This window comes from Camelus ferus, chromosome 11, assembly GCF_009834535.1.
Source record: "Camelus ferus isolate YT-003-E chromosome 11, BCGSAC_Cfer_1.0, whole genome shotgun sequence".
Classification (NCBI taxonomy): Eukaryota; Metazoa; Chordata; class Mammalia; order Artiodactyla; family Camelidae; genus Camelus; species Camelus ferus.
The window spans coordinates 42,384,420-42,396,991 of NC_045706.1; the positions used below are offsets into that span (position 1 = coordinate 42,384,420).

The window sequence follows — 12,572 nt, forward strand, 5'->3', positions numbered from 1 at the left end:
GCTGGGGATAACACAAATCCCAAAATCCTTCCAAGTTAGGTAGCATCCAAGGGCCATTAACAGTTCAGCCCAATTTCCTACCAGTTCATTACAAAATACCATAGATGTTCAAAGTGGGGACCCTGGAGGTACATCAGAATCACCTGGGAAAATAAAAAGTACAATACTCAGAAAATGACTAAATCATAGTCAGAAAATGAACACAGTTTTTGCATTGGACTGAATGTCTGTGTCTAAAATTCACATGCCTAACCCCCCAGTGTGATGGTATTTGCAGATGGGGCCTTTGGGACATAATTAGGTTTAGTTGATGTCGTGGGGGTTGTTGGACCTCCCCCTCTCCTCCCCTGGATGGATTAGTGTCCTTCCTAAGAATCATGAGCCACCTTGCAACTTGCTGCTCTCTGCTCTCTACCAGTTCAGGACGTAAGAAGTTAGCAGTCTGCAATCCAGAAGAGGGCCCTCACCAGAACACCATCAAGCTGGCACCCTGATCCCGGACCTCCAACCTCCAGAACTGTAGAAAAAAATTCTTGCTGTTTATAAGCCAGTCTGGGTTATTTGTTAAAATAGCCCAAATGGGCTAAGACAGTTTTGTTTCGACTGTTAAGAGCAGAGCCAGTAAAGGATCATCCCTCATTTCATCACCCTACTTTGCCAATACATCTGAGTCAATCAAGGTTTTACTTCCACGTACCGATGGAGTGGCTAGTATAGTCCCTCACAAAGGGACTGTTAAAACATACTGTGTGCAGATGACACAGGAAGAGCTGAGAACCGTGCACAATGGTCCCCGCTCCCTGGCAACGCCCTCACAAATTAAAGCAACAGAGACAAGTAAAGTAAACGTACACACGGCCTCTGCTGGTGTCTGTTTGGGCAATCAGTGGAATTTTGCCCGGCCCTGGCAATTCTCCTCCTAGGCTGGAAGACATCTACCCTCTTGTCTTCTTGAAGAAAGAAAAACAAAAAAAAATTTTTTAAAGAAATCAAGCAGCAGATTTGTGTTAGAGATGAGTTAAGGCAGGTGTTCACAGACCACACAGCCCCTGAGGTACCTACTTGGTTAATCAAGCTGCAGCTGGTTTCACAATTTTTGAAAAGTTCTAGGTCATCGCCACTGGCTCCTGCAAAGCTGAGCCCAGAAAGAACCAATAAAAGTTCATCAGTGAAGAGCAAGAGAAATGGAGAGAAAGGATGACCACTTCCAAGTCTAGGGGGTCAAAAATTACAGTTGAAAAGAAATTTATCTATGTGCACTAGATATCTCTACTGCTAGAGGAAAAAAAAAAGAGATGCTAAATATAAAGAACTACATAGCAAGATAAGTAAGGTTGGATCTTGGGTGAAAGTAATATTGTTATTAATTTGTCTTCCTACATTTTTTTGTCCCACCCAATTTTTATTTATTATTTTTATAAGAAAAACTATAAAGATACTGAATTTTAAAAATTAAGTTTCCTAATAGTACATCCATTAATTTAGAATATTAATTTATACATATAAAATATGGAATGAACCAATAAATTCTCAAAGGATAAATGATAGTCAAGGCTTTGCTATCTGGAAGACTGGGAATTTTCCAGACAGCCCAGAGTTAACCTCTACCACAGCTTACAACTTTTTTCTTCTCAAAAACTGAGGAAGAACTTCAGGATAATATTAAAACCCCATTAATATGTGAAAAATGACACTGTTTCATAGTTTACCAGCTCAATGACGTTGAGAAATGAAAGCGTTTTATAAAATAGATACACATATAATTAGTCAGATTTATCCAGTTTCTGGGCTTAAGTTTTCGTCACTTTGACATCAGCACAACATTATGCAAATTTGCATAATGGGTTCCTAATTCTAGGGGACTCTTTTACCAAATAATTACCATTTGTGGAAAAGCAGGTTCCAAAGTCTTGGGTGTGCATTCTTTTGATACATCAAGAGTGCAGCAGAGAAATCCTGGGGAAAGAACTCAGATCACAGTGTATGTTGCAAATACACCATCCCATCAGTAGCTACCATCAGCTCATTATCTACAATATATATACCTCCTTAAGAAAACAATGTTAGGGAAACTTCTCTTGATAAGCTTTCTCTTAAAAGGAAGTTTCCTCGAAAAAAAGAAATCATTTCTTTCTAGTCATTACCACATCCATCCTACTTCCTTACAGAGAGATGTAGGGTTTGTCTGCCATTCACTCATTTACCCTGTATGTTCAGCTAAGGAAAACACCTTTCCTCAGTCATCAACTGAATCCTTGTTCTGGTCATAAAGACATGGACTTCGTGCATTTCAAAATTATAAGCAACTAGTAAGTCTCAGTACAGTATCTCTGGATTTTATTGCCCTTATTGTATGTAGCAGATCAATGCCCTGTAATTTAATGGGCAGTCTTTCCCCGCAGTGCATGACCAGAAACACACACTGCTGGGTCACGATGAGGTGCCTCTTTCTTTACACAGGAAACCCACTTTTAATTCTGACCCTGCCATCATGTGACATCTGTACAAACTGATCCACATGCCGAGTATTATCCAATGCTTCAAAATAAAGTCTGGTAAGACGGAACATAGTTTTGTACTTAACTGAAATGGAGCCCAAGGAAGGAATTCTGGGGGATTTGTGTTTCACATTCTGCAGAAAGACCTGTCTGTGCCCCTGACTGAGCGCAGCGTCTGCTCTCGCAGGTCTGGATGTGAGATCTCAACTGGCTTCATGAGATCCTGACAGTTCCTGGGTTACAAATCAACTGAAAAGAGCCTGCTGGAGCCTCCCTGAGTACCACCTATTGCCCCTGGTGTGCCTACTACCAAGGCACAAAATCCCACTTATTTTCAGCTATGCTCTGAGGCTTTCCTCTCCACTCCCCAGTAAGCAGTAGGTAGGATGTTTGTAGTCAAGCTTCAAGTGACCCACATCTCCTCCAGGATTTGCTACATCAAATCCGCACCAAGCTGACTTCAGGATTTACCATGATGGTATCTAGCTGTGCCCCAATATAGCTTGTCTAAATGTGCAGCCATAGGTTATAATGCTTTATTTAAAAAAAATTAAGCACAGGGCAGCAAGTTATAATGCACTATTATTCAGGAGTACAAAGGAACACAAAGTGGAGAAAGAGGGAGAGGATGAAGGAAAAAACATGAACAGAAGTTGTTTGTGGGAAGTGGGGGAATTGCAGTCTTGGTAATGTTCTTTTATTTTGTACTTCTATGTTTATGTTTTCTAAATTTTCTTGAAAGAGCCATGGAGTACTTGTATAATGCAAATGTTTACAAGTTTTCAAGACTTCCATAAATTTGCGATTAGCATTTGAAATCAAGCTTCAACGGGTGTACAGTGGCCACTAAATTCAATCTCCTACACCAAAGGATCCCTCAGGGAACACAGTCATTCTCTGAGATGAGCAGGGGCTCCCGGAGCTACTGCAACAGCTTCCTCCCACAGCCAGACTGCAAGGGCAGCTGGAGCTCGAACGAAATTTTCACAATACCCAGAATGGGCACACTACCTGCGATTTAAAGGTAGACCTTATTCCAATTAAAAAAAAAAATCAGTCAAGGATGCAAACCTGAACATGAGCCACTGGACACTCGATTCACTGCTGAGTCACAAAGACACAAGGAAGGTCTACATCACTAGAGTTAGTTGTCGTAGCTACTAAAATAAGTAGCATCAGAACTGCATGTGGACGGATGGTGACGTCAGATGGTCTGTATTACTTTTTAGACAAGTAAGGTGGAAAGGCCATCTTGGATCCTTAACTCAGGACCACTGTTCAAAGAGCTGGAAACCTAAAATCTCCCTTTCTTCTTCGCAAAACTTAAAATGTATTAAATGCTCCGTTTCACTTTTTTAAATTGGACAAAAAAATAAATCTTGTGCTGAGGATTGAAATTCATTTGAAATCCCAACCTCTGTGATTTGCCACAGTTACAGTCGCTAAGGGACACCGGGAGAAGTGGATGTCACCTCCACAAGGTCCCTGGAGGCTGGGGTCTTGTCAAACCTCTGCAGTCACCTGATGTGGTCTAGTGGCTGAAGGTAACCCCTGGGCACGTCAGCACTGAGGCTGCAGGAGCCCTGGTGCAGCGACGTGGCTGCCCTCTCCAAGACACTCACTATACAGATGAGCTTATGCCCTCAGGGACAACACACAGCAGATGTACTGCCAGACCCCTTCTTTCTCCCTGCCTGGTAAAAAGAAGACGGACACAACTTCATGATTCTTCATGAGCTCTCTTTTCTTTTCTCAGCATCTCTTCTCCCTGCAGTACCTGCATCCACTTTTTACTGCCTGTCTTCTCTCCCATTCCTGTCCCCCTCACGTCCCTGTTTCTCTGCAAGAAGGCTGGACTTAGATTTATCCAGTCCATATGTGTCAGTTAACAAACAAACCAAGTGCCAAGGAGCTTGTTTGGGTGGGGGGAGGGGAGGGTCCTGCTGCAGTAGTAACACTAGTCCCCTCCACCAGAGCACTGCACAGAGCATCCCACATCACTGTCCACAGGCCCACTGGCCTCTGGGACCAGGCTGCATGAGGCCAGGGACCTAACATCATCTTTCTTAGAGTCCATGGCAGACAGCAGCATGTAATAAAGGTATGTTTAATTAACGGAGGACGTGTGCCACACCAGAGCATCAACTGCAGCATGGGCAAAAACGGAAGTCACAAAGACCTGTGATTCAAACAGATGCATAACCAGGTCATGGAAGGCGGTGAGACATTTGAGGCTCAAATAATACGCATGCTCATTTTCCTTGAAAATGGGTAGGGCAAAGGACCACAGAAACTAGATGGAAACTTTGACGATTAAAGGCAGCAGATACAATTTTTGGAGAGCTTACTCTACGTGAGTCACCAGGGATACAGAGGTAAGGTCAACATTGTGCCTTCCCTCTTTTACCTTACAGGGAACTTACGGGGAGGAAACGATCTGTTTAACTGCTAATTGCTGTCTGTGTAGCAAGTGTTACAGGAGAAGGACTGAACACTACAGAAACACTGTATAGCACAGAACCCTCACTGGCTAGAGGAGGGAGGTCAGTAACTATTAAACAGGGATGGGCCAGGGGAGGGAAAAAGTGGTTCAGGCAGAGGAAACATATCCATGAAGATCTGAGGACAGGAGAGCCCTGGGCACATCAGAGCATGATTTTCATTCAAACTGCAGATCATGACCCATTACTGGGTTGTGAAATTACTCGTCAGCTGTGACCTACATTTGCTAAAAATGAAATAAGATTGAAGAGAAAATCAGTGCAAAGCACACAAGCGTTGTTTGACGAAACCTGTCCCAGTCATTCACACGGTTACAGAAACGTCCGTGTGCTGGGTTACCATGCAAACTTACTTCCTGCTGCGCAGCCCACATGGGAACAACTCTGTATCAGAGTGTAGGGGCACAAAATTTGCCTCCCCAAAATGCATCTCTTTGGCGTGAGCATTAATTGAGGCTGATTATTTTTAAGGTCCCAAAGGAAGAACCTTTGACCTTTCCCCTAAATGTCTGAAGGAATGTAGACAGAGGACGTGCTCCAGGAAAGAACTATCACCATAGGTAGTGACGGTGTGAAGTAGGTGTGTAGACAGGGAGGGACCTGGCAAAGTGTTAAAATGCCACACTGGGTCCCACGGTCTCTGCAGGCCCAGCAAATGTGTGTTTATCAAACATCTGCGTTCCCTTCTCCGTGTCACCTGCCTTCCTCCCCTTCCTTGAAAGTCACAACCCCTACTCCCAACACTATCTCTGGTCTCTAGCGCTGATGACAGTATTTAAAGTGAGGGTTTCGACCGTTTTGGTGAATTTTTTCCTGGGTTTCTCCCACGTATATATATATTATTAAGTTTTTGTTGTTGTTGTCTGATCTTTTCCTGTTAATCTTTCTCATGTCAGTTTGATTCTTAGACCAGCCAGAAGAACGTAGAAAGGTCGAGGAAAATTTCTTCTTCCCTGACAAGAGAAACGAAAAGAACTTCAATACGGATGGAGTGTGAGGAGGGGCAGAATGGAAGATTAATCCTCCCAGCAAACCTGCAAGTTAGATATCATGTCTGTTTCACAAAAGACGTCAAACTGCTTGCCTGAAGTCACACAGCTTCTTCAGACAGAAGGGGGATTTCAGCCTAAGGAAGTTTTCCTGAACTAGACAGGCTATGAGCTTGTAATTATAAATGGAGGCCAATGAATAAAATTACCATTCCAATCCTAAATGGATTAGAAATGGATGTCTGTGCTTTAGGAGGAAAAGACTTCTCAGATAAGAAAATACACCCCAAATTCCAGGAATAACTGAGAAAACTTTACTGGGCCAACTACAGGAGAAAAGAGCAAGATGTCTAGTACATGACAGTCCTGTTCATCATATCTGCTAAGCTGAACCTCACTTAATAAATAAATTAAACTTTTAATGCTAGTTATCCTCCAGAGAAGGAAAATTCTTCCTCGTTGGCAGAAAACATTCATTCAGATCAAGAGTTCTTGGCACTAAGAAAATACTTGATTCTAAATGTTCTTACCATCACCTAAAAAATGTGCATACCAAATAAGAGATTAACAAAAGAGATTAACCATTCCAACCATAAACCCAACCTTTAGAAACAGATGTCTGTGGGCCACACATTTGAAAAAAAACCTTCAAACAAGGGTGTATAGGCAGTGCCCACCAGTGTTTGTTAAAAAGAATCCCTAATAGTGCTGAAGTCATGTTGACGAGCCCAGTTTATGAGACTAATATTAACCACTAGTGCTGCAAAGACCGCACAGTTTTACATTTTCCTGAACATGCTTTTTTACATCTGCTTATGCATCTAGAATGCTAAGTTCTGAAAAAGTGGGAGCAGGATGAGCAGGCTGGGCCACCGACAGGGCAAACTGGTCTGTCACTCTCCCGAGCCTCCTCCTTCCCGAGTTCTGCAGGGAGAGGAAGCAGGTGCAGGTGGCTGTGATTCCAAATCCTGGAGCAGATCTGGAGCCCCTGCCTTCGGATTTCTTCATGATGTCCCCACTGCCTCATGTCCCCATGGGAGTCTGGGGATAAAGGTAATGACAAAGGTAGTCTTCCCCATAAGGCGGCCCCTCCAGCTCTATGAATTAAAATTCTATGAATTCACATACCGCAGAACACCAAAGGAACCAATTATATCCCAAAGACCCTGAAGATCAAGCTGTTAACGTTCTCTTTTAAAAAGAATGAAAGGATCCCAGATTCTGGGTCTAAGAGAAGAACAAACGCTATCTGACTGAGTCAAGTGTTCATGCCAAAGGCCTGACTTGTGGTGAGACAATCTTATAATGAGGGCCCCTGGCATGTGAGTTAATTGGGGCCCACTGTGAAAGGAGCCCAAGACTTAGTCTCAAACCCAGCTAACTTCTGCTTTACAGAGAACAGGCAGGTGCCTTCTTAAAAACCATTACAACCCAAGCCACACCTGGAAAACAAACATGTTTTAGCCAACACAAATCTCTGGCAGAAGGCCTTCCAATATCCTTTCTGCAGGTTCAACCCATTAGGTTCAACACGTGGATAATTTTAAAATTAATAGCAACAGCTACCTCATGCTGAGTGCTTGTAGCAGGCATCATGCAAATCACCTTTCACTCTCTCTCATTCATCATACCCTGACACGGGTTTGCTATTCTTGCCATTTTACAGATAAAGAAACTGAGGCTCAGAAATGAACTAGTTGAGACAACTGGACAGCCATATGCAAAAGAATAAATTTGAACCCTATCTCACACCTTATATAAAAATTAACTCGAAATGAATCAAAGACCTAAAGACCTAGGAGCCAAAAGAAAACAAAGGCAAATCTTTGTGACCTCAGATTCTAAGATAGGACACAAAAGCACAAGCAACAAAAGAAAAAAAATAACTGCTCTTCACCAGAATTAAAAACCTCTATGCTCCAAAGGACATTATCTAGAAAGTGAAAAGAACATCCACGAAATGGGAGAGAAGACTTGCACATGATGTATCTGATAAGGGACCTGTATCTAGAATATATAAGGAACTCTTAACAATTCAACAATAAAAAGACCTTGAATAGACATTTTCCCAAAGAAGACATACAAATGGCCAATAAGCACCTGGAAAGATACTCAACATCATTAGCCACTGGGAACATAAAACCACAAGAGGCAATGCCTCACAGCCACCAGAACGGCTCCAACAACATCATGCAGCCACTTGGGAAAACTGTCTGGCAGTTCCTCCCAAAGGTAAACATAGGGTTCACGTGTGCTCCTGCAATTCCACTCCTAGGTATATATCCGAGAAAAAATTAAAACACATGTCTACACAAAAAACTGTACACAAATGTTCACAGCAGCATTACTCATAACAACCAAAAGGTAGAAACAACCCAAATGTCTAATAAATGCTGAATAGAAAAACAAAATGTGTTATATCCCTATAATGGAATATTACTTGGCCCAGGAAAAGGAATGTAATACTGATGCATGCTACACCATAGGCAAAAATACGATGCTAAGTGAAGGAAGCCAGTCACAAAAGGCCACACACTGCATGATTCTATTTATATGAAGTGTCCAGAGTAAGCAAACACTCAGAGACAGAAAGAAGAGTAGTGGTTGCTTAAGGGAAACAGGAGATTGAGTGACCGCTGAAGAATACAGGGTTTCTTTTTTGAGGTGATGAAGATCTTCTAAAATTGACTACGGTTATACAACCCTAAATATGCTAAAATCCACTGAATTTGTATACCTTAAATGGGTGATTTGTATGGTGTGTGAATTATTACTCCATAAAGCTACTACCAAAAAATTTTTTTTGAAGTGAACTAAGACATTAAGCAAAGGAAACAGGTTCACATCTGGCTCCAATCAAGTCTAGTGCCCAGGCTCTGTATCTACACTGTGCTGCTTTCCAAAGTGCAAACGACAGCTCTCCAGCCACCTGCCCAAATCTACACTTAAAGCTCTTCCAACAAAGCAGTGGTGGAGCATGAGACACACAGGAAACATGCCTTTCAAATAGCTTCTAGGTTTAAAAATAGACCTGTTGTTAGATAGAAGAGACTGAGGCCTGCACTCCATATATACATACAGTTATAATGCATAGTGTAGTATATGCCTTGGCTCTTCTGATAACAACCTGTAGTGTAGGATATATTATATCAACTATGACATACAGTATATATTATGATATAGATAATAATTCCAAAGGATGGCCATAAGAGAGGGTCAGATCACATCCATGGAAACACAGAGATTTATTTCTACTAGAAGAAAAACCCAAACGTTCCCCTAAACACAGACTAAAATTATTTCTAGTGAAACAAAATATAGAGTAAAATCCTCAACATTTAATCATCCTGGACACACCCAAAACAAAGTGGGGAAAGTCTTATGATGATGTTCAATTTTTCCATCTTAAATAGGGACTTGACATCCCAGATCTGAGGTTTATTTCTAGGCTAGGGCTTTGCAATGCACATATTCCACTGTAGAAATCCGTTCCTTTAGTGCTGAGGTCTCAAATAAGCCTTCCAGTATACTAAATCATTAACCTGGGGGAGAACGTACGCCTTGGACCTCATTTTAAAGGGGGGCTCAGTTACTAAACTTTCCAAAGAGTCTTAAGATCCTACAGCAGTGCATCCTCTCACGGACTGTAGGACCAGACTGTCCTTTTCTGATTCTAGGCCACTACCTCCACCTTGTGGCCGCAGCTAAACGATAGGAGTCCCAGTCCCAGCCCCAAAGTCTCCTTAGAGCCTGGGAACAAATACAGGGGAGAAGCTGTTTAAATCACTGACAGTCATCACTGCAGAGGTCTTGATCAAGCGACATTCTCACAACACCAACCATTGTGAGAATTTCACTTGGTCACCTGGTTAACTCTTAAGTGTTAACTCATATCAACAGCAATTACTTGGTGTCAGGTACTTACACAAGAATCTTCAAAGTTTTAACCTGAACAGAACTGGCCACGGCCTATCCTGGAAATTAAACAGGTGAACTTCAGGAAAAAATGTTTTTAAACCGTAGGGAGTGGAGGAGTCTTCTAAATTTAGAAATCGCATCTGAATTCCAAAGGTGAATGGTAAGAATAATAGATTACTGTGGATATGAATAATAAACAGTCCAACCCTTGGCAACTGAATTTTTTTGTTCTCTTACCTGGAAGGAATGAAAAAAATTTTAGGGCCATTATTCAGTCTTGGAAAAAACAGTGACATCCCACCCTTTGATATTGGTAGATACAAGAATAACACACACACAAAAGTCAGTTAGATTAGTTTAAAACAAACCCTGACTTCCTCTCAAACCTGACCTTCCCATCATAGTTCCATTCTCAGATACAGTGATGAAATAAGAGCAGTCGGCAGGAACTAAGATGCACAGAAAGACCCTAAAATCGGGATAAATCAGACAACTTTACATGAAAGAATTGGCCAAGTCATGAAAATGGCAACTGGGATCCAAATTCCAAAGAGCTGGAAGATGTTAATCAGTATTCTGAATTTTACATGGAAACCAGGTAGCAGTAGGCTATGGCCAAGGGAAAATAAATGAGCGTGGGGTAAAGTATCAGGGAGCATCTAGGCCAGAGCCAACAGGCACTTCTGTCTGGCACAGCAGCCTGGATGGACTGATGACGGCTGTCCTCATGCTGTGTGTTGGAGTACAACGACCAGCTGGGACTCTTAAGGCGGGGCCCGGGCTCAAATCCCAACGTCTACCAAGGGCAATGTCCAAGTGGACTGTGTGCTCTTATCCTCCACCTTGTGTATCTTTTTAAGCTTGCCACTCCTGAGTTTAGTTTGTGCTTCTCTGTTTACAAATGGAAAACTTGAGCCCAGAGAAGTTGACACAGCTAATGCAAAATCATACAATTAGTCAGTGGCTGAATCAGGATAAACAACTGAGTCTGTGATGCTGTATCTGGGAAATCTAGATGAGAAAAGACAGGGTTCATATAAGATTGCTAATAATTCAAAGAAGGAAAGTGTTAACTCCTTGTTCTGAAGAACCCTTGAAAGAAAAGTTTTAGTTCCACAGCCACACTGTCTCAGGAACTACCACAGAAATGATCCTGTGGTTAAAAAAACATTCTTCCCCTTTGCAGCAGGAACCTAACATTTCCTGCCTGTAAATCAGCACATCACAACATATCTCCTGAAACTTGATTAACTGTGGTTAAAGAAAGAGAAAGTGTGAGAGAGTGAGCAGGTGCTATGCAGATCTGCCAGTGTGTACTTTAGAAACGAAGTCTCCACGGGGGAAGAGAAAGTTGGAAAATGTTTTTCACTGGTATTCCTCAGGACATCTTAAAGCTTGAAAGAACAGTTGATGAAATGAGACCGAACAAACAAAAAACGCCTACATATTCTTACCTGTTCTAATGTAAGCTGCTTAGAAATGGTATCATTCTCCAGTTTTTTAATTTTCTTCATCAGTTTGTTGACCTGGAATTCCTGCTCCTGTTCGAGATGCTGTTCTAGTTCAGCTTTCTCATGCTGCAGCTGGAAAAATGAAAAGAACACAGATGTGGAAACCACGACATTCAAAAGCCATGGACACACTGGCTCCAAAAGCTGGTTAAACTGAGTGAGAGAGCATCAGCCAAGTGACATGACTCACTTCTGTTCATGTATCCAAACGTACACCCAGGAACCTGCTCCTAACTGACTCCTCTAACATATAACCAAAAACTGTAGTGTAAAGACATAGGCACTTGATCTTAGCCCAAAGGCCGAGAAATGATAGGGCAAATATATCTGAGCATCAAACCATGATCAATCACCAATCTCAATTTTTAAAAATATATAAGTGGCTCAATCAATGTAATACATCACCATCAACAAGAGAAAGGACAAAAACCACATGATCATCTCAATCGATGCAGAAAAAGCATTTGATAAAATTCAACACCCATTTATGATAAAAACTCTCGCCAAAGTGGGTATAGAGGGAACATATCTCAACATAATAAAAGCTATATATGACAAACCTACAGCCAGCATAGTACTCAACGGTGAAAAACTCAAAAGCTTCCCACTAAAATCTGGGACAAGACAAGGATGCCCACTATCACCACTCCTATTCAACATAGTCCTGGAAGTCCTAGCCACAGCAGTCAGGCAAGAGAAAGAAATAAAAGGGATCCAAACTGGAAAAGAAGACGTAAAAGTGTCATTATATGCTGATGACATGTTACTATATATAGAAAACCCTAAAAGGTCCACACAAAAGCTACTAGAGCTGATTGAAGAATTCAGCAAGGTAGCAGGTTACAAAATTAACGTTCAAAAATCAGTTGCATTTCTTTACACTTACGATAAATCAACAGAAGAAGAAAGTAAAGAAACAATCCCCTTTAAAATAGCACCCAAAGTAATAAAATATCTGGGAATAAATCTAACCAAGGAGGTGAAAGAATTATACACAGAAAACTATAAACCACTGATGAAGGAAATTAAAGAAGACTTTAAAAAATGGAAAGATATTCCACGCTCTTGGATTGGAAGAATCAATATTGTTAAAATGGTCACACTGCCCAAGGCAATCTACAGATTTAATGCAATCCCTATCCAATTACCCAGGAC

General features: G+C 41.6%; 1 protein-coding gene across 6 annotated transcripts in view; it reads right to left on the reverse strand.

Annotated features, from left to right (window-relative positions):
• CCDC6 (coiled-coil domain containing 6) overlaps window positions 1–12,572 on the reverse strand; it is a 105,868-nt gene that overhangs the window by 26,819 nt on the left and 66,477 nt on the right. For all 6 annotated transcript variants that reach the window (XR_004323941.1, XM_032491463.1, XM_032491462.1 and 3 more), the window contains exon 3: window positions 11,361–11,489. Coding sequence is in view for 5 of the 6 variants with exons in the window: in XM_032491463.1 (XP_032347354.1) it covers window positions 11,361–11,489 (129 nt within the window). In the remaining variant the exon portion in view is untranslated. The remainder of the gene's footprint in view (window positions 1–11,360; window positions 11,490–12,572) is intronic.